The 25,158-nt window shown below is 38.2% G+C and overlaps 3 protein-coding genes across 7 annotated transcripts in view; 1 reads left to right on the top strand and 2 right to left on the bottom strand.

Annotated features, from left to right (window-relative positions):
- LOC145937177 (cyclic nucleotide-gated channel alpha-3) overlaps nucleotides 1-20,276 on the top strand; it is a 163,600-nt gene extending 143,324 nt beyond the window's left edge. For 4 of the 5 annotated variants that reach the window (XM_083040087.1, XM_083040089.1, XM_083040091.1 and 1 more), the window contains 6 exons: nucleotides 3,315-3,467; nucleotides 5,359-5,508; nucleotides 10,950-11,117; nucleotides 16,573-16,896; nucleotides 19,629-19,977; nucleotides 20,137-20,276. In XM_083040087.1, coding sequence (XP_082896213.1) covers nucleotides 3,315-3,467; nucleotides 5,359-5,508; nucleotides 10,950-11,117; nucleotides 16,573-16,896; nucleotides 19,629-19,897 — 1,064 coding nt within the window. In that variant the 3' untranslated portion in view covers nucleotides 19,898-19,977; nucleotides 20,137-20,276. The remainder of the gene's footprint in view (nucleotides 1-3,314; nucleotides 3,468-5,358; nucleotides 5,509-10,949; nucleotides 11,118-16,572; nucleotides 16,897-19,628; nucleotides 19,978-20,136) is intronic. The other variant, XM_083040090.1, reaches the window with a different exon arrangement.
- Nucleotides 1-25,158, bottom strand: part of LOC145937181 (uncharacterized) — an 80,834-nt gene that overhangs the window by 4,162 nt on the left and 51,514 nt on the right. The gene's annotated exons all lie outside the window — the stretch shown is intronic.
- LOC145937027 (uncharacterized) lies at nucleotides 21,064-21,846 on the bottom strand. The gene has a single exon (XM_083039770.1). It carries the CDS (start codon nucleotides 21,844-21,846, stop codon nucleotides 21,181-21,183), a length of 666 nt encoding a protein of 221 aa, XP_082895896.1. The 3' UTR covers nucleotides 21,064-21,180.

Here is a 25,158-nt window from a genome sequence, read left to right as displayed (position 1 = left end):
TGCATGACTAATTTGCATAATAAATACCGAAATCCATTACCTTACGTGCGTACGTTGCATACATTGCGTGCTATAACTTGAACGTTTACTGTTATTGCGGCACATATGATTGTTATGAAAATATATAAGCGATTGTTTATTTTTATAACTAAACATAAATATATTCACTGTTTTATATAATCGTATACTTTTTACTGATTTATAGTAATAGCGCGCGCATGACTATTTTCATTTACGTTCACAATACGCGTGTTTATTCTTCGTAAACTTTATGAACTGTTTTTCACTGCCTGCGTAAAACTTGGATACATTTCTATAAGCCGACTGTTAAAGACAAAACTCGCCGATTATTGGAGAGAAACGATATTACTGCTAGAAATTTACTATTAAAATGCTAAATAAAGCTTAATAATAATTTTATTGCTCGCGATGCATTATAAGACAGACTGTATGCAACATAAAATATGCGCGTGTATATACAGGAGCGAATAAACTAGAAGGAACGGGAAGTACTTACATGCTACACACATACATAGAGAGACTTACGCTGAAATTTATTACACCAGATATACAGTGCTTAATGCAAAGTCAAACTCCCGCTAAGAGGAAAATTGTCAGTTCTCTCTAAGCTTTCGTGACAAATATATTTCTCGAAAATATTTTATTTCACTTTTGAGAAAACGTCGACTGATTTTTTTATACGCTCGTAATAAGCAGTTTTTATCGTATTAGCATAAGCGATAAAATTTGCAATTATTTTTTCATTATTATTTCATCATTTAATTACTCTGCTCTTACGATGAAAAAGAAAAAGCATAATAAAGTAATCGGATTTTACATTTATAAGTCTTATTTCGGGAATCTTTTTATTTCAACAAGAGAAAAATATGTTTCGTATTCTTTCATTCAACCGATTTATCGCAGCTTTTGTAATATGTATGCAAGAGAAATCCAACTTTTCACCTCACATTCATCACTTTATTTAATTGCGAAGAATCGATATTCAAAAGGATAGTTAACAAAGTTTGGAGAAAAGGGGGTTCTTAAAAGGGGGGAATAAATTGTTGGGAAGAAACGTTATTATTTCATCGCGATGCGCGAATTCAAACCCGCCTTTCCATGGTGAGTATAAGAAACGAGCGCCAGGACAGCATTCTGGAAACGTTTCGTTCCCTTGAACGACGCATTTCGCGGCGCAATAAACCCGCCATAAGACGCAAGTTGTAAAGTCTCCAAGTGTAATGCACGGCGTATAACGGAGAGTTGGAAAATTGAATATTAGTGTGAGATGAAAAATTGTAGGCTATTATGGCGCGAAGATATTCTCAACATATATATATGTACGTCGTTTGAGAGAGAGATCCAGCTGAAAACGCGACCGATAACGACTCGAAAAATAATATCGGAAACTAATAACGTCGAACATTTTTCCGCGCGTATATAACATCGACATTTCTTAGCGAACAACTAATCTGAAACTTTTATTTGTTAATTTCAAATTATGTTACTTTTTTTCAAAAAGTTTTCAAGTCCTCTCGATGTAACGTAATGATAATCGATTTCTATTTTCAATAATTCTCCTTGCAAATGTAATTTTATCGGAGCAGCCTATAGCAGCACACACATGACAAAACAGGCGATACGTATGTACATTTTTGCGCGACGATAATAATCGGATTACGCCGACGCAGAGACGAGCAATTAGGCTACATTATGCGTTAATAACGAAGCGTTATCGATCGCTCTACGACAAACTTACGCGGGCAAAAAAATGCCCGCATACTCCGATACTTACAATACGTAGTGCTTGCGTAATCACAATTAGCGCTAATTTGCGAAACTTAGCGCTAATTCCATAGCTGCAATAACGACAGAAACAAGCGTGTGCACTTGTGTATAGTCGACGTGCCTCTAGGTCAACTACCAATTTCCAGGGCACATATTGTTACTAATTATATCAACAACAATGGTAACAATACTAAACTTCACTTGTGTTAATCAAAGATTCATGCGGTAAATAACGCTTTATAATTATATTTGACAATCAATATTAATCTTAGTTTATGCTGTCATTAGCCTCCACGAGAGTATGTATAATTATTAATAACTTACTACAATACTTACTACAATAGGCAGTTAATCAGAGATATTCACTTATTAATTGCATTTTCAGTCGAGAACATATTTGTACCGTGTGATACAGGATTGTAATGACAAGAGCCGAATTGGTTTTGATTTAAAATAATTAAATTTCAAAGCGAGAAATAATTAGCTAACATGTAATTTACAGTAATAAGTACTTTTTGCAAAATTTATACACACATATATCTCGAAAAGAACATGTAAACATTAAAATCAGACAATTAAGAGAAGTTTCGCTTTGTAATGAAAATTAGTTTCTGCACAAATTATTATAAACATTTTACAATATTTATTTGGAAATTATAATTATATAGTGTTTTACGATGAATACATTATGTTTATAACAGAATTTTCTTTGATACAATTTTCGATAATTTCGATCTGATAATAAATATTATTTACATAAATCCACAAAATATAAAAAGATAGTCTCAGCGATATTATTGACGTGTACATTTAAATCAACGTACTTTCCGAACGCCCGAGATAAAATCTTGGCAAGTGTCTTCATGGCTCTGTAAACAATTTATGACGATTCGACATCTTTACTATCCATTATATCTGTTGAAAAGCATTTCCTTTTTCTGCAACGGGTGTGCGAGGTTGCAAAATGTATACCTTCTAATTGCGACAAGCTTTTTTTGGATCCTCATATCTTGCAAATGATAAGTTCAACGAAGTGTCTCCGGCTAATGAGACTCTGCCTTAAAAAAAAAACACGTACACCTCTGCTCGCAGGAACAGTTTTACGTGCCGCTTAAAAACTTTAGGTTAAAATTGTCGTGCAACATAGCGCAACGAAACAACAATCTTTTAACGCTTTGCAACTTTCGCTGGTATTTATACGAGTCTGCAAATTGTTCCGCGCAAAAATTGTATTATCGGGAAAGAAAATTTCAAATATCAAATTAAAATAAAGGAAAAATATGGAAATATAGTAAATTGTTTATCGTATAATTTTTAAATCTCTCCTGTTAAATTAATTAAAAATAAATACTTTATATTACACTCTATATAAATTGTATTCTCTGCACGTTCGGCGTTAAAAAGGCAAAAAATTGCTCTCTTTTTCTCCCCTGTATTTTTAACTCGTAAATTTAAGTCTCCCACACATTTTTCTCTCTCTCGTACTGCGGGGTTATATAAATGTGCATTCCCTTCGTGCGTTGCAGATAAGCTGAAGGCAGAGATCGCGATAAACGTGCACCTGGACACGCTGAGGAGGGTCGAGATCTTCCAGAACACGGAGGCTGGTTTCCTGTGCGAGCTGGTGCTGCGACTACGGCCCGTTCTCTTCTCACCCGGCGACTACATCTGCCGCAAAGGTAAGATCTCGGGTCATAGTTCTTTCGAGAGGAGGCTCCACTTCCTCTCGAAAGAGGAGAGCACTTGGACGGTAGGTCGAATGTTTTATGCAAACTCTCCTTATACTCTACTTTAGCGTGGAAGAGAATTAACACCATAAGTTAGAATTTAAATAAAAAATGCGCCTCCGTTAGATCAACGCGGCGCCCTCGCCCATCCCCCATTTATGGCCCCTCGAGGATATGAACCCTAGACCTTCTGCGGTCTTCTTCCTTCCCTCGCGCTCGGTCCCTCCCTTTGAATTCAATGTGTTCTGCTTATGGAATGTAATGTTGGAAGCACGCCAAACGATGTACTATGGGCGTGAAAAATGATCGTTCGTCCTCTCTCTCGCTCTCTCTGTCTATGTATATCGTCCTCGTCGCTAATAGCGTAAGCGGAGACCCGCCAAGGGTAGGTGAATATTTTTACTTTATGACGAAAAAAGTGACTGCCGCCGTTCGGCATCAATACGAAGGAAAGAAACACTGGTCTGCGTAACTGCTTCGGTATAGTTTAGTGTCGCATGGAGGATCAGTTCGTAAATAATATTGACCAACACCACCATGCTCAAGTATAGTCTTTCAACGCTCCCCCGGAATTGTATTTTCTTTTAAGCACAACAGGATTGAATATACTCTTACAAAATCGCGCTACCAATTTATGTTTCCATTTGTCGTAATCATATAAAAGGGTGTTTCTTTTTTATTTAATTTAAACCCTCTAATGTTACGAAATGTGAGAGAAATTTCTCCTTTGACTTATATATCTGTCTTGTAGAACGCGATTCACGAAATTATTTTAACGATATTTATGTGCTAGAGTCATTTTTCTGATACCAAGAAATCTGTTTGAAGCAGAATTCGTTTTGAAAAATATCGCCTATATATCGCCTGAATATTCATGACCCATAAAATAAAAACACTCGCATACTAGATCGTGCACAAATAAAAGCGCGAGATATTGATTGACACTTTCCTTGTTTAATATTCATTCTCGAAGCGTGAGCAGTCGTGCGAATAATTTCAGTTTGCCAAAGATACCGAAGACCAAATCATTTCTTTGTCTTTCCTTCATTCCCTGCTTTCAAAAAAATTATTCCTTTCGATGAGCAATGTCTCCTCCCCTTTGATGGGTGACTTCGCTCGTCGCGCATCTTCGCGTCGCGCGATCACTGTCGGAATTATGACGGACCGTTACTACTTGCCTGACTACTGACGGCGCAGTTCGCTCTCTCTTTCTCCTTCTCTCTGTCTCTGCGTCGCAAACGTTGAACATTTATTAAGTCGATTTCTCTCTCTAATGTTGGATTAATTTTTATGTTTTATTATTTTTCTCTTTTTATCCTGAAAAGGAAGAAAAAGACAATGGCTGGATAATGCGCGTATGTTGAAGTCTTAATATAAGCTCTTACATTATTCTACTTTTTTTTCTTCTTCCTGCATCGAGAGATATGTCGCTAACAGTGACGGCAGTCGTATGAGTGGAGTAATACGAGCAGCATTATTATTATTATTATTATTATATAATAGATAGACAGACCAGCTCTCGTATACCTTGAAGTACATTGACGGTTGCACTCCGACCAATGAGGCACTGAGGACTGATTATTTTTATAGATTCATAAAAAAATATTACGTGAATAAAAAGTTGGATTCCGTGCCAAGTGTGTTTACGAAACTTTTTCTTCTTTAAAATGAAGAAAATATAATATTGTTTTTTATATATATGTATATATATATACTTGTAATTATTATTTCAGAAATATTGAAATACGCGCAAGTGTCTCGATTAAATTGAACGCGAAAAAGTAAGAAGAGACCAAAGAAATAATTAATGTTTTGATTGGATGTGACTTTTGCGTGATTGCAGGTGAGGTGGGAAAGGAGATGTACATAGTGAATAGGGGCCGACTGCAGGTGGTGGCCGACAACGGGAAGACGGTGCTCGCCACCCTTAAGGCGGGTTCCTACTTCGGGGAGATCAGCATTCTCAATATGGGGACCGCAGGTAAAGAGTGCGGTAAATATTCCAAACGGACCAGGGGCCCGTGAGCTGTCCCCCTTCGTTTTTCACGATCACGTTTTCACGTTTCACGTTCTTACCACTCTGTGAGAGGGCAAGCCGTCGAGCCGGTATGAGCCGATCTAAAAACGATCTCTCTAGCAATTTTTCACTATCTCTCTTTTTCTCGCAGACTCGTCCCACTTGTCGATCTTCACCTTCTAATTGCGATTGACGTTCACGCAACGACAGAAAAAAATATATATATATATTAGTAATTTACAATAGAAATATTGATTCTTGACGATTGCATTGGTAAAAGAAATAGACAAGATTTAAGAAAAATCCGAAATGAGATTTTAAAAAATTAATGGAGATTCCATAACAGTAAGATGATTGAAAAAAATACTTGAAATAGGTTTTTTTTAATAAACTATATGTCGATATATACCTTGCGCATGTACCTTATTATTGTTCATTTATAATGTAGAACGATGTATCTCTTGTTATCTACAGAAATCTCGATATATTATAGCATTACCTCAGGTTTTTCCCATAACTATTAATTTGTTTTCGAGAGAGAATGCGCAGGATAAATATTGTATTATAAGGAACTTACTTTGAAATTTCGGGATATATCAAAATCAAACGTAATCTTTGAAACTTAAATTTAAATTTACGTATAGATACAAAATAAATAATCCGATAATTAATCGAGTTATATTCTTTTTATTTATATGGGCATAACAATATTTTCTCGTAAAAAAAGTTCTCTAGTTTAATTGTGATTGACGTACATTATCTACCATGAACGATTTTTCTGCTCGTACGCGATACTTTCCTATTATCACCGGCTCTGTCGCAGAATATATAGGATACTAAATTTACCGTAAATTTAGTGTGAAATCTAGTTATTGAATCGGGTTTTACCTCCTTTCACACATACATTATTCAAGTGTAAAATGGGGATCGAATAATCGCTTTTTAAATACGAAAAAAAGAAAACACACAGCATTGTTTCCTTTTATAATAAAAATATATAATAAATAGATTCGCAAACTATATATGTATAAATCTCAAGAAAAATGAATTTCATTGAGCGTTTCACCATTGATACGTCCAGTAGTAATTTATATCAAATGACCGGAGAACAGTGTCGATTAGTGCAAACTCATAATAATTATTCGTCGCGCGCATGTTGACAAAGAAGAGAGAATGAACGGAGAACAATATTTTTCTTCCACTTTTATATATTCCCTAGCACAATTTAATGGACGCGATAGAAAAACCGGTTCCCAAAGCACCGTCCCAATCACTTGTGCATCTTCCGGGAGTTTGTCCCTGACGAGAGTGAAAAGAGGATTGGCAATGCAAAGTATCGCTCCAATTTCTCTGCATCGACAATCCTATTGCCCCTGTCTATCAGAATGAAGCCGTCGGCACGTGCACGTCGTCGTGCGGGATCGATACCAGGTCTCGTTCTTGTTTTCGAGGACCGGCTCTCTCTTTCTCTCTCTACCTTTTTCTCTTTCTCTCTCTCTCTCTTTGTCTTTTGCTCGAATGATTCCTGAAATGAAAAAAATAAGCGCCCAATGGTCGTCAATACGTGTGTATGAAGAATCGCCTCGGAAACGGCACGAACTTTATATTCTTCTATCAGAAGACATCCTTCCTGAAATTCTTTTTCCGCGAGCGAACCTTTACGTTCGCCGTGAAGAAACTTTGAATTAATAAGAATCGCGCACTTTAGTCCCATTTGAATGATCTTAATCCATTTTAAATTGAATTCCCTTCTCGTATATTTTCTGAGCGCGCGATCTTCGCGTTGTTATTAAATTTAAAAAAATTTTAATTCTTTATAATATACTCTGTGTTTTTTTTTCCTTTTAATAGTTGATAAAGAATTTCCCTTATTATTTATGCCAGCGGCTGTCCTAGCTTGCTTTTTCGGTAAACACAAGCTCGATTACTCAGTTATATTGTATTTGCAACAAAAACGGGGCAATATTAGCGGAAGTATTTTACTTGTAGATAACAAGGTATCCATCGCGTTCCGAGGATATATTTCTGCGGATTCCGCAGGCGTTTTCAGCCACGTTACAACATATCAATCGCATTTGAATCTCGCTCATGCTTGCCCCAAACCAAAGTTTTTATAACGCTCTGCTTTTCCAGTAAACAGTAACGTTAATTGAATTACGCAAACACATAGTAGCGGCGGAGTAGGTCGTTGCGAGAAGGTCGACGCATCTCGAATAAGGCCCGTGACACGTATTGCCCTTTAGTCTCCACCCTACAATCTTTCTCACGGCTACTCTGTACTTCATTTTATCTTTTTTTTTTATTTTTTATTTTTTTTTCTTTATGCGAGATCGACCGGAACGACCAACCGAATTATAATATACATTGTCAAATATCAAATTGACGTTCTTTTCTTTCTTACGACGCGATCACCGTGAATTTTTGGTGACACCTGCGTTTACAGAAAAAAATAAGAGACTAAAAATATAAAAGTTCGTTCGATAACGCAGAGTTATTTATTAACTCTTTCTTTTTTATTCGAAAATATACGTATATAGATGTGCTGATCGAAATTGCGGACGAGGAGAGTTAGCTTCTTGCGAGGCGTACCGGTCGATAAAATTTTGATGAAAAATATATATATTTTTAGCCATTCGTGTGCACGCGCGCGCGCTCACAAACACATACACACATCATTTCTATTTCGCTTTCTAGTAGTTTTATTATTAGAAGAAATGGCTTAAAACTCTGGATCAATTCACAGATTTTTACTCGCGCCCTTTTCAGCATCATGTCTTTGATTCTCACAATCGGTGCTGCCACGTCACGCTGAGATTGTCACATATTTTATTCTACCATTTGCATATTTATTAATTGTTACGTATCTATAATAATTGAAGAATGGCATTTGTAAAAAAAAAAAAACAGCACAAGCTCGTTCGCTTATAAATCAGTGTAGCGCCAAGGTATTTTGATATTTATTTATGGCTAATATTATGGGTTATTTATAGCTCTTATGTAGATGGGTTTCGATCGCTTATGGAAATTATCATTGCGCGATCGACCATCATTTACAAATGCTTTCTACCAGCGTTTCCACTTTCATGCGATATTACCATATTACTATTCATTGCACTGTTCATATATCTTTCTCACAGTTTGTTCCATCATTCTATCTGACTTTAGGCTACTATTGATTATTGTAATTTACTGCTGATGCGTGCTAATTTCTCTCGTACGAATGTATTAACCTGCATTCGGATCCGCCAATTATATTATCACATATATTTATATATATATATATATATATATATATATGTATATACCTATATATACTTATGCGCATACAATTTGATTATAGTAGTTTCTGGCATCCTATGTTTTTAGTTAACTTGTGAAATATCAGATATATAACTTGGTTACCTCTCTATCTCCATGAAGGAAGATAGCCCATTTTGTCATTTTATCTTTATTATTTACATATTTAATTACATATTTAATTACATAAGAAGGAATTAGAAACTATTTTAGTAAAAAAAGGCAAAATAGACTGTCTCCCTTCAACAATATATATTCACTATCAAATATTGATATATACTTTATATTGTCTATTTGCAACCTATTAACATTATGTATAACCAGTTCGCAATGCATCATGCGATGCAACTGATAAGAAGAGGTCATTATCGAAAAAAAACTACAGCAAATATCTCGATATACATTCACAATTATTCAAATGAACGATATATCGTGATAAATGAGGTAAAACTTTTACACGTCGTCAAAAAAGTACTTACACATTTTTTATGAAAATATATTCGCCAAAATTCGTTCGAAATTTTCTGTATGAAAAACATAAAATTATATTAATTAATTATAATGTCAAATCAATCGCAAAATTAGTATTATTATTTGGTTAAAATATTAGTCAAACACAATAAGCGTACAATGAATAAAATTAGCATAAAAAAAGTATCTGATACGTTTCGAGATTAAAAAAAAAAAAAATTTGTAAAATAAAGCACTATTTATATTTTGAGGTTCGAAAATATATATCGGACTCGCAAAAAAAAAGTTGCAAATATGTAATTCAAATACTTCAGAAATACGGAAACAAAATTTGCATTTCCTTAATATTTTTTTATACAATTAACGATTCTAAGCGCGTTCCGGTATGTTTGACCGAAAGCGGTTGAAACGGACTTCGTTGCAGTTCGAGACGTGAAAACTTTCTGAATAATATATGACACAAGTTGTGGGAGCTATTTATAATTCCCTCCGTGATAGAGAGAAACGCATGCCGCATACTACAATTACAGTAAAGTATATAATACACCCACACACACATAAATACGAAAGCATAATTTTCAATCAACGGTAGAGTTCTCCGTCGTCTTAGCTTAATTATTACAATTTGTATTATGACTCAGGTGCATTCGTAGCGTACTAATGAAGCGAGACTTCCAAACGTAACATTTATCTAACAGTTAAGTCTTTCTTCCTAAATATATATATAAAGTTTATCCGGCTCGTGAGTTACTGCCGCGTTTTGGACGTCTGTCTGAAGCAATTGCCTCGCTCTTCGTTCATTGTGCATCCTTTTATAAAACGCTGATACATAAAATATCGTTGACACCAATTAAAATTACAAATAATGGCTCTCGTCACTATCACATTGGGCAAACTATATATTTTATATAGCGTAGTTTGCGAGCGCGTTTAGCCTTTTCTCCGCTTAGAGAAAAACTACCAGCTGCATTCGATTCCGCGAAAAATCGCGAAAAAAAACATTCGATAGATACAGTAAACCGCGCAACAATTAATTCGTATCTGCCATTATCACCCATCAATTTATCAGCGGAAAACAAACGCCGGACGATTAAACCGCCTCTAACAAGTCAGAAAAACGATCTGACCCGATTAACATGGATTTATCGAGGCTAAATGCAGCCTTTATACACTAAAAAAAATGATTTTGCAACTATAGCAAAAATTTTGTAGGTGCGAAAAATTAACTGAGGTAGATAAACAATTAGCAAATATTGTAATATCGTATATATTTTGCACGTAATCAATCTAAATGACACAGAGACAGAACTAAAAAATTCTATCTGTGACAAACGATAATTCTATCTGTGACAAACGATATTCTATCAGATACAAAAAATAGCGATAATTTTTGTTGCGACATCTAGAAATTTTTTTGCGTGTGATAGGATGTAGGACGATATATGTAACAAAGATTCTTGAATGAAAGAAAGTTTAAATCGTATCGGGACAACGCGCATTTCCGAATCGATCGAACATCCGATCGATACAGTGAATCTGCTGTAGAGATGCGGCGAACAGATTCGATCGACACTGATCGATCACGATGCGCGGTTACGTAAGAAAGCTTGATGCATCCCGATAACCAATAAATGGCTACATCGACGCAGGTAACCGGCGAACAGCCAGCGTGCGCTCGGTCGGCTACTCGGACCTCTTCGTCCTCAACAAGAAGGATATGTGGGACGTGCTCAAGGAGTATCCGGCTGCCAGGGTACGTCTAGAAGCCGTCGCTGTCAAGAGGTTGGAGAAGTACAAGAGAGCCCCTCTGGAGAAAGGTGAGTCGAACCTGTCTCGTCTCCGCATCGCGCGCATCAAGTATATACAAACAGCTATCGTATTTCTTTTTAACAGCGACGGGGAAGGTCGATGAGGCCATTCTTTATAACGTCGGGTTGAAACAACTTTTGAGAGTGTTATAGAAAAAAATAAAAAGCCTTTCGAAACAAAATTCGCCAGGCTTTTTACTGTGATAAGAGACACTGTGATACGATCAATAATTGAAAAAAGGGACAAAATCAAATTTTAAATTAGCTGATTAGGACGTTGTTTCAACTCTCCAAAATCTGTGTCGCTTGTTTGAGAAATACTCGAGGAAATGATATAGGACCGACATTCTTTTATAATTCTGCTTATTATTCTTATACATCTTATTGTTAGATATGTTTTGAAAGTGGATCAAAGATTGTTCGTGCAAATCAAGTCGGTATCTGCGAGACGTATCGCGTCGGAAATACGCTGAGAACTCCTTTTCAATTCACTTGTCTTCAGAGTCACGCGAAACAGATTCGAATTCGACAGCAAAACGTGTCGCTCTTCGCGACCTGCTTGAAGGGCGCGACAGAAACACCGCGGATGCCTGAAACTTTCCTCGTTATCGTCGTTAAAATAGCTAGACGCGGAAGTTTACGTGCCTTCGGCACAACGCAAGTTCTTCAAGGCGCGGATGCTATTCGAAGAACTTTGAACCGGGGACCAAAGCGCGGAGGGATTCTATCAAGATACGCTCTCGACACTGGCGCATTAACGAATTAACCGACGTGGAACACTTGATTGTAGTTTCGGGCGTGTATAATGATAGTTGTTAAAGATGTCTTTGAAGCTGATACATTGTACCCTTACATTTTCGAGTAACGTTTCAAGGTAGCTGAACTGCAAAGACATCCTTGTATAGATCTGACATAGCTCGACGCTGTCGCGAAATTCGTATTACTTTGCTTCACCTATGCTCGATGTAAGGAACCAAGTTACATCCCGATAAGAAACACTTTATTTGCGGTCAAATTTTACTCCAACTGAATTTTCCGTCTGCGAGAGTAATCGATCCTTAAAAAATATTTTTTTAATCTGTCGCGTGTTTCGAGATAAAAATGGAATCATAGTTTTATAATAAACTTTCTCACGATCCTTTTATCTTTTGATTAACTTTTGCTCGAGTTTTATTCATAAGAGGTTGAATTAACTCTTTATTAACTTATCCGGTCAAGATTAATTTTCTCTCATCTTTCGCTCCACGAACTGTAATTTTTATATAATGAAATATGACGCTAAGAATTAATGAAAGAGGCAGCCTTTTTTCTATCTTCTTTCTTCCATCTCTTTCGAGTTTTGTGACAACTGTGGTAAAATACATGCACGCGCCTAAAAGAGATCATATATGTACACTATGAGTTGACTGCCTCGAGGGCTAAACGCTATCAACGTGTCTCTCTCTCATTGCTCGCCTTTTATTTTCAAAAAACCGTCGTTCAAAACATTCTTTTCGAGCTCTATTTTTGCTGAAAAATTGCTCGCGGTACTTTTAACCCTTCTCCTTCCTCGTTTCTTCCGCAAACGCAATGATCATATAACGCAAATGGAATGTCATGTATGAAAAGTCGTTTTTTGAAGGCTTCCCTCTTCTACAGAATAGTTTTCGAAAAATAAATGGGACATTTGGTATAAGTATATATAAACGGTGGAAAGATAAAACGTCGTCGCGCGAAGAGATGTGTCAATACAAACAATTTTTAACTTTCCATCTCGTCCTCGTATAAAATTTTAAACTTAACTTGTAATTGAGAAATGCATTAAAATGATTAAAATTGCTCGAATTAAATATATATATTTATTTTTCTCAATCTTTTACTCGAGAATCACCGATATAAAAGAGGGGTGTCGCAACAACCCCTATATCACTTTACATCTGCTTACATCTTCTATAAAGAAAAATAACTTCTTTTTTTTCTTAACCCTCCTGTTAGATTAAAAACTCAACCATAAAGAGAATGAAATTGTATTTTTCTTTCAAAGCTGCGAGGGATAAGTACTGTATTATGTTTTACCGCAGTTCTCTGTAACGGCACTGCTCGAAAGTTTGGTGCGTAACACGACGAACTTCGCCAACCTAACACCGCGTGGTGAGCAAAGGGTGGCTGCTTTTGCGCGCGCGCGCGCCATCGTTCCGGATTAATTAATTAAACTCCTTCGACCCTCTCCCCTCCCTCTCTCTCTCTCTCTCTCTCTCTCTCATCGTGCGCCTATTACCAACATGCGCTGACGAAAATCTTTTGAAAGGGCAACGAAATCGCGTCTTCATCTCGCTGGTCTCTTTGAACGCCACCGCGCTACGTGATCGTCGATATTCCCACGTTAATGTCTTTGGAGATTTTCGGTCATTGAACTTCAGTCAAGCGTTTGAAAGATATATTTCAAAGCGCGGAACTTTCAATGGGCACTTAACGCTTAACGCTGTATTCCTCGATATGAACGAGCACACTTCTTTTCCATCTTAAGACGGAGCTGTAAAATGAAGAACTCTCTCTGTGCCGTTAGTTTTCAAGTACCATTTATTTTTGAAAATAAATCCTCCAGAGAAGTATTCGAGATAATGAGGAAAAAATGAAAGTAATGAATTTTAATACGTTTTGAATTATAATGAATTTCATTCATGTTTTCTGATGGTGCACTCTTATTTTAAAAAAAGTTTATATTTCAAACTTCAAATTTTTTTATCTAAAGAAATTGCTTACACGTACTGCGAATCCGCCATCTGTTTCATTTGTTTCCTCCATACGTTTTATCTGTCTAATGCCGAGGGCATGGTAGATAAACCGAGATGGAAATTAACGCGTAAACGGCACAATGGGCGAATATCTCTCCATCCCGATATCTCTCTATCTCGAGATTTACTCGTTCGCATGCGAAATGTTTTCGTGACCTAATTCTTCGCATATGTAAAAGCCGCGAAGAATGAACGGGGTCGGAGGGTACTCACAGAGGCGAAAGTCGATGCCGCGCGCTGATGGAGATAAATGGCGGCAAGAGTCCCAGCAATTCCTTCCTTCCGGGCGTCTCGTTGATCCGGAATACGCGGAAACGACGGTCAGAATATATACCGCGATAGGACGACGGATCAACTTCGGCCTACGGCTTAGCGTATCTATGCGAGGTCGAAAGCCCTCCGGCGTCTCTTCCCTCGTTTTCTGGTAAAAAATGTGCGGATATACGTAGACGTGTCCCGGAACCGCTATACCATGTCCGTTCACCAATAAATATCAGAAGGCAAACTAAGAAAAATAAAGGAAAATATCCGGTATCACACATTCTTAAATTAAAATAAAATAATTACTCCCTTTTTAAGTGAAAAACATGAAAAAAGAAGCGTGCGGCCAAAAAAGTGGTTGAAAGAATTAAAAGATGTAAATCTAAGAATCAATTATTTTAAACAAACATTACTTTTTATACACGTCTAAAAAATGTTTTATTATATATTTTTTTTATTATATTTATAATAAAAATAAAATATATTTTTGATACGCTGTATTTTAGAAGCTATGAAGGCAGGGCTGAATAAAATGCGATATACTTCAAGTATCTTCTTGAGAGGGATATCTGTTTCGTTTCTTTGGAAAACGTGAGCAAGTCCATCGTTGCAGTTTTCGATAATCCGCTTACGGAGTGCGTTGCAGAAACTTATTTCGTTTGTAAACGCTCTTCAAGCGTCATTCATCACCATCAGAACGATGGACTTTCACTCAATGCTCATCTCGCGCATCGCGCAGTTAATGTACTTTTGCTCTATGGGGTCGGGATGACGTATGAGAAATTAGGTCGCTGTAATAAGTATAATGCGTAGCGTGAGTTACGGCAGCGAGTTATATTAAGAGAGGAAGAAGTTGCACGCGTATGCGATGCCAAGAACGAGATACTTATCCGTTCGTATCGGGGTGCAATGTACTCTAATTAACTTAAAAATTTATAAAAAGACGTCGTCTCTTATTAACGTTATCAATTTTTAAAAGTCTGCACTCTGCGAGTTTTGCAGACCGGGCTAACAAGTCTTTCAAAGTGAAAACTGCAACTTTGCAAAAAGTCACGCTTGCATATAACTTGCATATTATATATTTAGATTTTTAGTTTAAATAACTATACAAAGAATCGCGCGCGCACACAATAATGCACCTCGTGCGTCATCAAGATAACAATTTTTTTGAATATACCATCGCGTCTACAATTAGCGTTTTGATCCGCGATTTACCTGCTTGCACGATGTCGTGATATTTAAAGGTCACTTTAATTACAAGGATTTTTAATTTAACTGATCCAAGCCCACACAAGCCTACATAACGATCAGAGATGCTACCCCCAGCAGTGCTATATGCATTTATCTATATTATTATATAAATTTCTTTTTTTTTTTTGTATCCCTCGAAACACGATTGCGTGTTTACTGACTTTATACAAACCAAGATATTATCACTAATTGTAAGCCATAATGAATTCCTTGAATATCCTTCGTTCACCCTGCAACGTCTTTGCCATGATGATACCGTAAAGGGGAAACCTAACGAACCGAGAGAGATCATACATTTCGCTCGACAATCCTAGGACCCACGTCAAAGCAAAATAACGTACCATTGATGTCACTGAATACTGTCAGCACGTCGGTTAAATGTCAACCCCCAAAAGCGGAAATTCGAGAGCACATATAGATCGTATCACGCACGACGCACGTAAACACGACGCCACGATGCGTGGATAACTCACAATGCGAATGAGTGATATCTCCTAAATAAATGGCCAGGCCCTCTCGTTGTTTCCCTGTATATCGAAAATTCCGACGACTTCGACAGTTGAGCTTTTCACGGTGGCGGTTTCATTTTCAACAAGATAGGGATAAAAAAAAATTTGACGGTGACGGTAATACCGAAGCTCTCCCTTTTTGCGCACCATCGGAGAGATCGCGTGGTAGTTTTTAAAATATAAAGCCACCCCCGTGCGCGTAAAAAGGAATTTTATCGAAGACGAAACTCGGTGCGTAAATAAAACACGAATATGTATTACTGTGCGTTAATTAATATTTGCGAATATATTAATTATTTTGTCCTGACAATAATTCTTCTTATACAGAATGAGTCACCGTAAACAGAATAAATTAAATCTCCCTCGGACTTTAATATTGTTTTTAACAAAACTGCACACGCTTCTTTGATTTGCATATAACTTATCCTGTAATGATGAATAAACATCATCTCTTAAGCCTTATTAATAATTTTTGCTGCAAATATCTAACTATATAAATTTCCTACCTTTATTCCTGCAGATCATATTTAATGTAAAATGACAAGACGTCATGTGTTGCGGAAACACATCGATTGAAAATAAAATGATAATCCAATATAATTAGAAATTCATATGCCCCACTAAATAGATGAATCGAGCGCTGTAGTGCTAATATCATAATTTGAATAGCTGCCATAGGCAGATGCCAGAGCACGCCAGGTTTGGTGGAGTCGCGGGGCCGGATCTCGCTGGAGGACATGTGGGTATCACCCCTGGACTTCAAGACCCACGCGTATTCGACGGCCGCCTCGTTGTTTTCGCCGAGCCCTAGCCCGCCGGCGACGTCGCGCGTCATGCAGGACCTAGGGAGGGCCATAGGCGACGCAAACGTACCCCGGGGTGAGAGCCCGACCAGCGCGGTCAGCAGCGGACCCAGCAGCGAGGAGCCGACAACCAGGGCGCCGCAATCGGCCGCCACGCAACCCTCCACCGGTAGGCTGTCCACCCACTCCGGTGAGTTTCTCCCTTTCCCACCCTCACCTCCGCGACGCGTACGTGATGTGATTTCCAAATATGTGGCTCTTTTCCAAAAAGGTATTTTCTCGTTCTCCAAAAGGGCTCTTTCTCTCTTTCTCTGGGTGAATGTGGATTTTTCTCATTTGCTGTGTCTCTTTATGTGCGGGCAACTTTTTCTATATCCCCATGTGCTACGTGTATTTGTGTACATACCATAAACCGTAATTTAATCCTCTTATGGTCTTGCCAGCGACGGATGTAACTACTGCGCTATTACTCGCGTGCAAAATCGATAGTTAGAGTTAATAAATCTAAATTCTCATTAACTGTGAAAGCGAAAGATAACAATGTTACTTTATAATTTTAGATTGAATAATGGATATTGGAAAGTGGAAATTTTTTATACTTGTTCAAAATATAAAAAATGCTAAAGATCAATGTGAAAAAGTATATAAAAAAGCACTAAAATAAGTAGATGCATCTTTTTCAGAATTATTGAATATTGAAGCGGATTTAACAAAATGGTATATAAATACAAATGCAGAAATACAGTTGCAGATATAATTTTATCAGCCACTCGAAACAGCGAATAATTATGTAAATTGTACATATTTTTCAATCGTTGATAAAACGCAACGGGGGAACGACGGAAATTTTATCGCGTTATACTTAATATATCGTAAATTTATTTTATATCTGTGTATAAAATCTGTTTCACGTCGGATTTATTTTAAAATTGTCGATCGCTACCTCTGACGATTCTCTTGCGATAGTATCATATATGAGAGTATATAAATCATTGCTGATAACGGCTGACGCTATGTTCGCGCAAACTGCTGACGCACAACCGTAGTTTCTTATAGACTATAAGACTTGGCGCGATCAAGTGAGGCGCGAACATAGAGAGAATAGGAAGACCTTCATAGCCTCTCACTTTCTAGTCATCAATATTTCACGTTCTATAAAAGCTTTTTTAGAAAGGCCGTGTAACGTCCGTATACCATAAACTATCGATGTCGTTACGTTCGATTGAACGTTTCGTAATAAGTTTCCTCCTGGAGAGCATCCTGGAGTATTTTCAGAACAAAGGAACACTCTGAAACGAGGGGTCTAGGTAAATTTTCTCTCCCGCAATATCGTAGAAATTAATCGTATCATTCGCGTTATTATCTACATCTCGTTTGCTATCTCATTTTCTCTATATCTCAGATTTAATCGCCGCGTATTTTAATAAAACTTTTAGTAGTTTATCATTTTTTTATGACGAAGAAATTATCGACGAACTATATAAAGTCGCGCGTATCTCCGGAAGAGACTTTATTGCATCTACGTAAACGAGAATCCGATTCGGTCGCATCTTGTATGCAGTCGATCGGATTAGAATATCCGCGATCCCGGTTGCAAATCAAATCCAGCCGGACGCGAATAACCCGGAGCGGAATGCGCCAACGATCGATGCTTTGCCGGCAATGCTATAAAATGGCAAAAAAAAAAAAGAAAGAAAAAAAAGTAAATTCCAAAATATCACGCGCGGTATAAATGAATGACGAGCGACGCTCGGCGCCACTCGTAAAATAGCGCCCGACCATTAACCCCGATAGATACGATAGGTAGTAACGATTTAACGTGTTTCTCGCGCCGACGTTTATATGTCATTTGGGAAATAAAATCCTGCCCCTCCCCCTCTTTTCCCACGCACTGAAAATTCCACGGTAATCAAGCGTTTGCCGTTTACAGAGTATTTCGGTGGATAATTTTGCGAAACCGCGATTAAAACGACAGATTTCGCTGTCGGCGATAACAAGCTGGGGATACCCAATAATCGGAATCGAAAACTGATAGCGATTTAACCGCTTTGAAATATCGCAGCTTCCTGGATATGCGTGAAAAATGTGGATGTTCTCCTCTTATAAATAGCAATTTTGTTAAGGATCAAAATAAATCCCTCGGTCGATGTCGGATTTCTCTCCCCATTTTCTCTCCTCCCCTTCAAAGTAGTCGAACTTTGAATGTAGAACCGCACCCGTAATTTGTAAATTAATCAGCAGTTTGCTGATGCTAATCCGTACATTGTATCAGCACTCGTTATGTAATGCTTCATCTTATATGCGAATCCTATTACAACGCGAATTAGGAGAGAGAGAGAGATACTCTATTCGCACGCATTAATCAACATCAATGAATCACAAAGACTCGTCCTCCTAGGAGGATTCATTTCGCATTCGTACACGTCGGCGTTTCAACTCGCGTTTCTTGCCTTCTACGTTTCTCATATAACTTTCAACGCAAATTGATAATTTGCACGTACTTGTATCGTAGAAATAACAGATTATAGATAAGACAAGAGTACCGTATATTGCACACGCAAAACGTTAAATGTCTCGCGTTGAAATGTCTTCATATAAGACAGAAGACATAAAGTAAATCAACTGCCAACTGCCAACGATCTCGTAAATTCGTGAATTCGTATTATCCTCGCTCGCAATCTCCTTCTGTCCGTTTATATATTCGATTTTGTGAGAGAATAATATTTATTGAATTCAAATTAGCTGTTATATTAAATTACACAACTAACATATATATTTGTATTAATTTATATGTAATGTGTGTACATAATGTATATAATTTGCAATGTATATAATGCACTTAAGAATCGAGAAGATTGATGTAATTTGAGGGAAAAGGCGAACGTGATCTCTGCAACAACGATATGTCCTTCTTTCATACAGGTATGACCTGCAACAGTATGACTCAACTGTTGAGCGAGGGCACGACACCTTTGTTCGGCGGGCACGAGGCTCTGCTGTCGGAGATTCAGCGTCTCCGCGAGCGTTTGAAAGGTTTGGAGACCGAGAATGCGGCGATGAGCGTGAAGCTGAATCAACAACAGTGGGAGGTCGAGCACCGGCTGGCTGAAATCGAAATGCAGATCTGCGGGGCGAGCTCGACCTCGAGCGTCGAGGATAACAATGAAAGAAACCGAGAGAGCATTATTTAACGAGAAACAATGCCGCGAGAGCGCGGCAAGACCAAGAGCGAGCGGATATGTCACTATCTTGTCGAAGCGACCGATACCAGGTGATTTGAAATTATTTTCTCTCATCGTTAATCGCAATCCTATTAATTTATAATCTGTTCAGATTGATATGATGTACTTTTTTGATTATGTAATATAAATGACATCTCTTAAACTATATATAGAAAGCTGACTTTTCAACCAATATTAACTTTCGGTAGGTACGATGTCAATGATCAAGAGAAGCCGGACGACACTAGGATCTTGAGCGACACAAAGTCGATCGGTAGCTTGAGCCAGCACCTGTTCGACAGCGACGAGGAGGAGCATTGCTACGGTACCTGCAACGGCTACGACTCGCAACCCGGTAGCAAGTCGAATCTGCTGCTGTGCAGCGAGTGCGATCAGAAGACGCGTACCTGCACCTACCGACCACAAACACCTGGCTCGTACGCCGGTAGATACGTGGAGGAGCGTATGGACGATCGGCATCAAGAGCCAGGAACCTCTCGTGCCTACAGAAGCCCGGTGAAGCTGACCTCCCCGCGCTCGTCCCACCATCCGTCAGATCAAGATCGCGTGGCTCAGCAGATGTCATCGCCCCGATCGCATCACGAGTCGGAGCAACCGGTAACGTCACCTCGATCCTACAGGACGCAGGACCCGCAGCAACGGCGCGGATGGACCGCCAGGGACACGGACGATCGAGGTGACGTCGACAGAGGCGAGTACCTCGACCAGTTCTGGTCCGAGGATTGAACAAGTTCGTTCGCTTTGCTTCATTAATTTCGATGGCTTTGGTGTTTTTTCATGATTCGCCGTCTTCTCACAATCTGGTACACATGAATTGATCCTCGATTTTTCGCACTCGCATATTTCTCGCAATTATAAAGCTCGTATTCTTACTCCCGTTTAATGAAAATTTAATTTTTTTCAAATAATTTAGATTTTAAAATATTTATAATTCTCTTATCGTAATTTTTTTATATCGAAATCCTCGAGTATTCTGTTAAAAGAATCGCTGTCATCATTTAATATAGCTATTTTATTTCTTAGCAATGCGCTTCCAAAGCAATTTTACTCTCCTATTATATAAGCATTATACATATAATATTTTTCTATTCCCTTTTTTCGCACGCACTCGATATATTACTCAATTTTTCTACTGCCTGTTGCAACCGCACTTTTCTCGCACCAATAATTTCGCCGCTGTTTGCACTCGCATCTCTCGCTGACGTTTCACGCAATCTCCGAGGCAACACCCGCTATCGGAGGTTGTCTGTCGAAGGATCGACGGTTTTAAACGACACAAGGCAACCCGTCCTAGCTAACCAGTCAATTTGCTCACAGACGGCGACGAGAGCCCGATCTGCGAGCTCTGCCGAGGTAACGGCTACGTCGTCGTGCACTGCGAGCACTGCGACTTCTCCAGCGACGGCGACCTGATCTGCTTCCGCTGTCAGAGCGACGAAGGCTCGTCCAACGGTCAGATCTGTCCGCGTTGCGAACGAGAGGCCGGAATCGCCTCGAGCGTCGCCGGGACAGGCGCGACGACGTCTTCCAGCGACGAGGGCAACAGCAGGTATCCGGTGGACGCCGTCGTGAAGATCCAGGTGAACGATCGGACGATCGACATCGACTCCGACGAGACCCCCGAGAGCGAGAGCTCGAACAACCATCCCCAGCGGGGTATGATGGAGAGGCTCGACACCATCGTCGAGACGAAGGGCGACACTGCCAGCGAGAACGACGAGGAAAACGGCGGCGGCGGCGGCGGCACAAAGCTCAACGGTACCACTAGCGCCAGATATCTCAATTACATGATCGTGCTGTTCCTGTAAATAGACGACGTTATAGGGATAGATGCGACCGGGCCGCGGCCCGTAACTTCCAGGACGGAATTGAGTAAGAAAAACGATGCGAGGATGCATACGGAATGGCAATTTTCTTAATTAATTCAGCATACAGTTTCTTGTAAATTATAAACTATCGACTGTAGCGAGTGAAAGTAATTTTTCGCTTAGAATTCCAGCCTTCTTCTCCAGCTGGATGATGAGTTTATGATTTTACTTTGACTCGGCAATGTTGGATTTTCAATCGGTACCATCGAAATTGCGACAGTCAGCGCGATGGCGAACGCCGTTTTACCTATATAAATCGATGGCGCAGACATCAGGGGGTCGCGGCGCGAGTCGCACTGTAAATAACTGCCACAGGATATAATTGATCCGTATATTATAGGACCGTATAGGTTAATTAAATAGATAGCTTGTAATAGTCAAGACGCAGAGTCAAATGAGGAAGAAAGAGGAAGGGAGAGCGTGTTACATTACGTTCGACGCGCGTAGTGTTGCCATGAGCTGAGATCCGTGACGCAACGGTCGACACGTTTCGATGCGCGACTCTTGGAGCAGGTTTGCAAAAATTATAATTACTATGTTGTAAATTAATCATCGAAATTTGCTTCATTACCAAATAAAGATAATGTGTTTGTTTCTATTTCCATTGGAATAATCAATTAAAATTCGTACAACTTTGTTCAAAAGCAAAATGAACATTAGAGATAGTTTTTTATTAATAATCTGTTAAAAAAGTAACTTTGACGTTATTTCTTTTATTAACAAACTCTGCATTTTTTTTTTTCAATATAATTAAAATGAAGAATTTATTGAAATCATTATTTCGATTAATTTCTAAGAGCAATATCAGCTGTTGATCGTAAGTAATTATGATTTTTGCACAACTCTCTACTAACTCATGTTCGGGACCAACTAAAGCCATCACTTACATCACTGCTTCCGACTTCCGCTTCCACATGTGGTCGTTTGTTGAACATCGTTTGTTCGTTTGGTCAACGACGAGAGATTAAAACAGAACCGCAAGTAATCTTTCATTCCTCCACGATAATCAACGATCGTCGTCACCTTCGTAGGCAGTGTTTCGAGACAGTCGTACCGAATATTTCATTTTTTCCCATAGCAAAGTGAAAGAAGAAAAAAATGGACGCGTTTGAAAGCGATACACAAGCGCATGAATCCATCACACCACGTAGAAGAGAAGAGAAATGGAGCGAGATATCGTTCTCCTCGCACGTTTGCAAAAATTATACGATTTTTTTTAATATTTATAAATCATCGAGAGTAGCCTTTACTAGATGTGAACATTTTTTTTAACATTTATCGCAACTCCACGAGCATCCCGATATATCTAAAATTTTCGACAATTAAAACATGGTCAAAACATGGAATTTGCTAGAGCGACAGAAACGAAGAATGCAAAGAACGAGGAAGAAATTCGATTCTTCTTGCATTCTTCCGAAAGCGACGATTAAAATCGGTATGATCTTGAAAAAAAATGTACCTCTGTTAATCCATTTTTATGAATGATAAAGGGATTATTTTAACATGTTTTTAACAAATCTGAATTCGCTGAAACTTTACATAAAAGGCTACCAGAAGTGAAAAGTTCAGGAAGATTCGAGGTAAGCATTAAATATTATTGCTTTTAATATTAATAAAATTATGAAAAAAAAATCGACTTTTTACATTTCAAGATTTCTTACGAGATTCCAAATTTGTTGATTTCTCAAAGTTATACCGATATCAATCTTCGAACTTGAAAAGCAACGCGTGTAAATCTCGCGGGACTGGGCTCATGTCATCTGTATGATATTCACGCTGAATAATGATTACCATGTAAGGGATTATCCTTAAGAGAAGTATCAGTAAATCTCCGGTAAACTGATCCCGCCGTGCTGCGAGGTCGCGGTAACCCGAAATAGTAGAGAAAGAGAAACATCACGATGGGGGTAGTTCGGTTTAAAAGAAAACGTAGCGATTAAGTGCTCTTACTACGAAATATAAAAGCTTCACGAGAATCAAGCGTGGGTTCGGCGCGATTTTCGAGTCACGCTGCTCTCGAGTTACGGCGCTCTCCGCGGCCGAGGGGGAACATTATTCTACTGCCACGTTGATTTAGAACACCTCTGTAAATTTGTTACGGATTTGTAACGTTTAGGGCGACTTCGATAACCGTTGAGATACATTTACTCCCGTATATATGCGCGGGTACGCGAGATCCCGAGCTAGGCGAGAGATTCGACAAGGAGATTCCGAGCCTCCCTACCGGATTTTAAAAACCAGAGATGAGATCCAGAGAAGACACGAATAATTTGTAAAACATTCGATGTCGAGATAAAAAAAAACTCGATAAGCAAAAATAGCATCGCGATAAAAAGCGTTAAGAATTATATTTTTAAAGTTAGATCTTTGTGTTCAAAACTTTTGAGAGTCGCAATTTTAAGTGTTTCATTATATATTGAAGATGTGCTCTTAAAACTAAAGTTCGAATAATTATCGAATGAAAGTTATATATATTCGCACTTGAAAGTTCGCCTGAAAGTTTTATACGGAGCTATTCTCTCAAGAAATAAAATTCTTAAGCACATTCAAAGCTTACAATTAGTCATACAAAATTCTAATAAAGAGAGAAAATATATTACAAAGACTTATTCTTCTCTTACTTATTTCTTTTTCCTCTTTCATTAACTTACTCTCTCTTTATCGAGAATTATTTTCAAATACCCAGAGTTTAAGGGAAGAAGATATTTTGATTCTCGTTATCGTGTGTTGTATGATTTTATATGTGCGATTTTTCTGCAACAACGGGAAATCGATCGATATAAAAACGGGAAGGAAAGAGTGAAGGAGGGAGGCTCGTTATGAGGGGATAAAAATGCGTTTAATCAGCCTTACTTAGACAATTATTACCTACATTATTATAAATTTATATGCATGTAACGTGGGTGATTTGCGTACGTATGTGTATATCGGCGTACCTTAATTACAATCCTTGACGGTATGTGCTATGGACAACGATAATCTACGAGCAACGTGTGATCGTAATACGTAGACACGATATGTATGCTGTATATATATATAATTATCATTTGCTGTTCGGAAAATTTACCCGGAAGTATCTTGCGTTTAGAGAATTTCAAGTCTCCATCCTTAGAATTATAATCATCTTAACGTAACGATTCTGTGTAAATAATGTTATTAGTGCTGTATATTTTACGCTGTTTAACTGGCTGTGATATTTATATGTTGAGATTTTAATTGTATGATTAGCGAAACCTATGTTGATCCTATTAAACGTACAAATTACGTATATACGTTTTATTAATTTAGTCTAGCGGAATCGCAGAAACACCAGAGTATGCAGAGTTACTTATTAAAACAGTT

The sequence above is a fragment of the Prenolepis imparis genome, unplaced genomic scaffold, assembly GCF_030444845.1.
Source record: "Prenolepis imparis isolate NDT839.2.m4 unplaced genomic scaffold, iyPreImpa1.0 SCAF_6, whole genome shotgun sequence".
NCBI lineage: Eukaryota > Metazoa > Arthropoda > Insecta > Hymenoptera > Formicidae > Prenolepis > Prenolepis imparis.
This window is presented reverse-complemented; position numbering and strand designations above follow the sequence as displayed.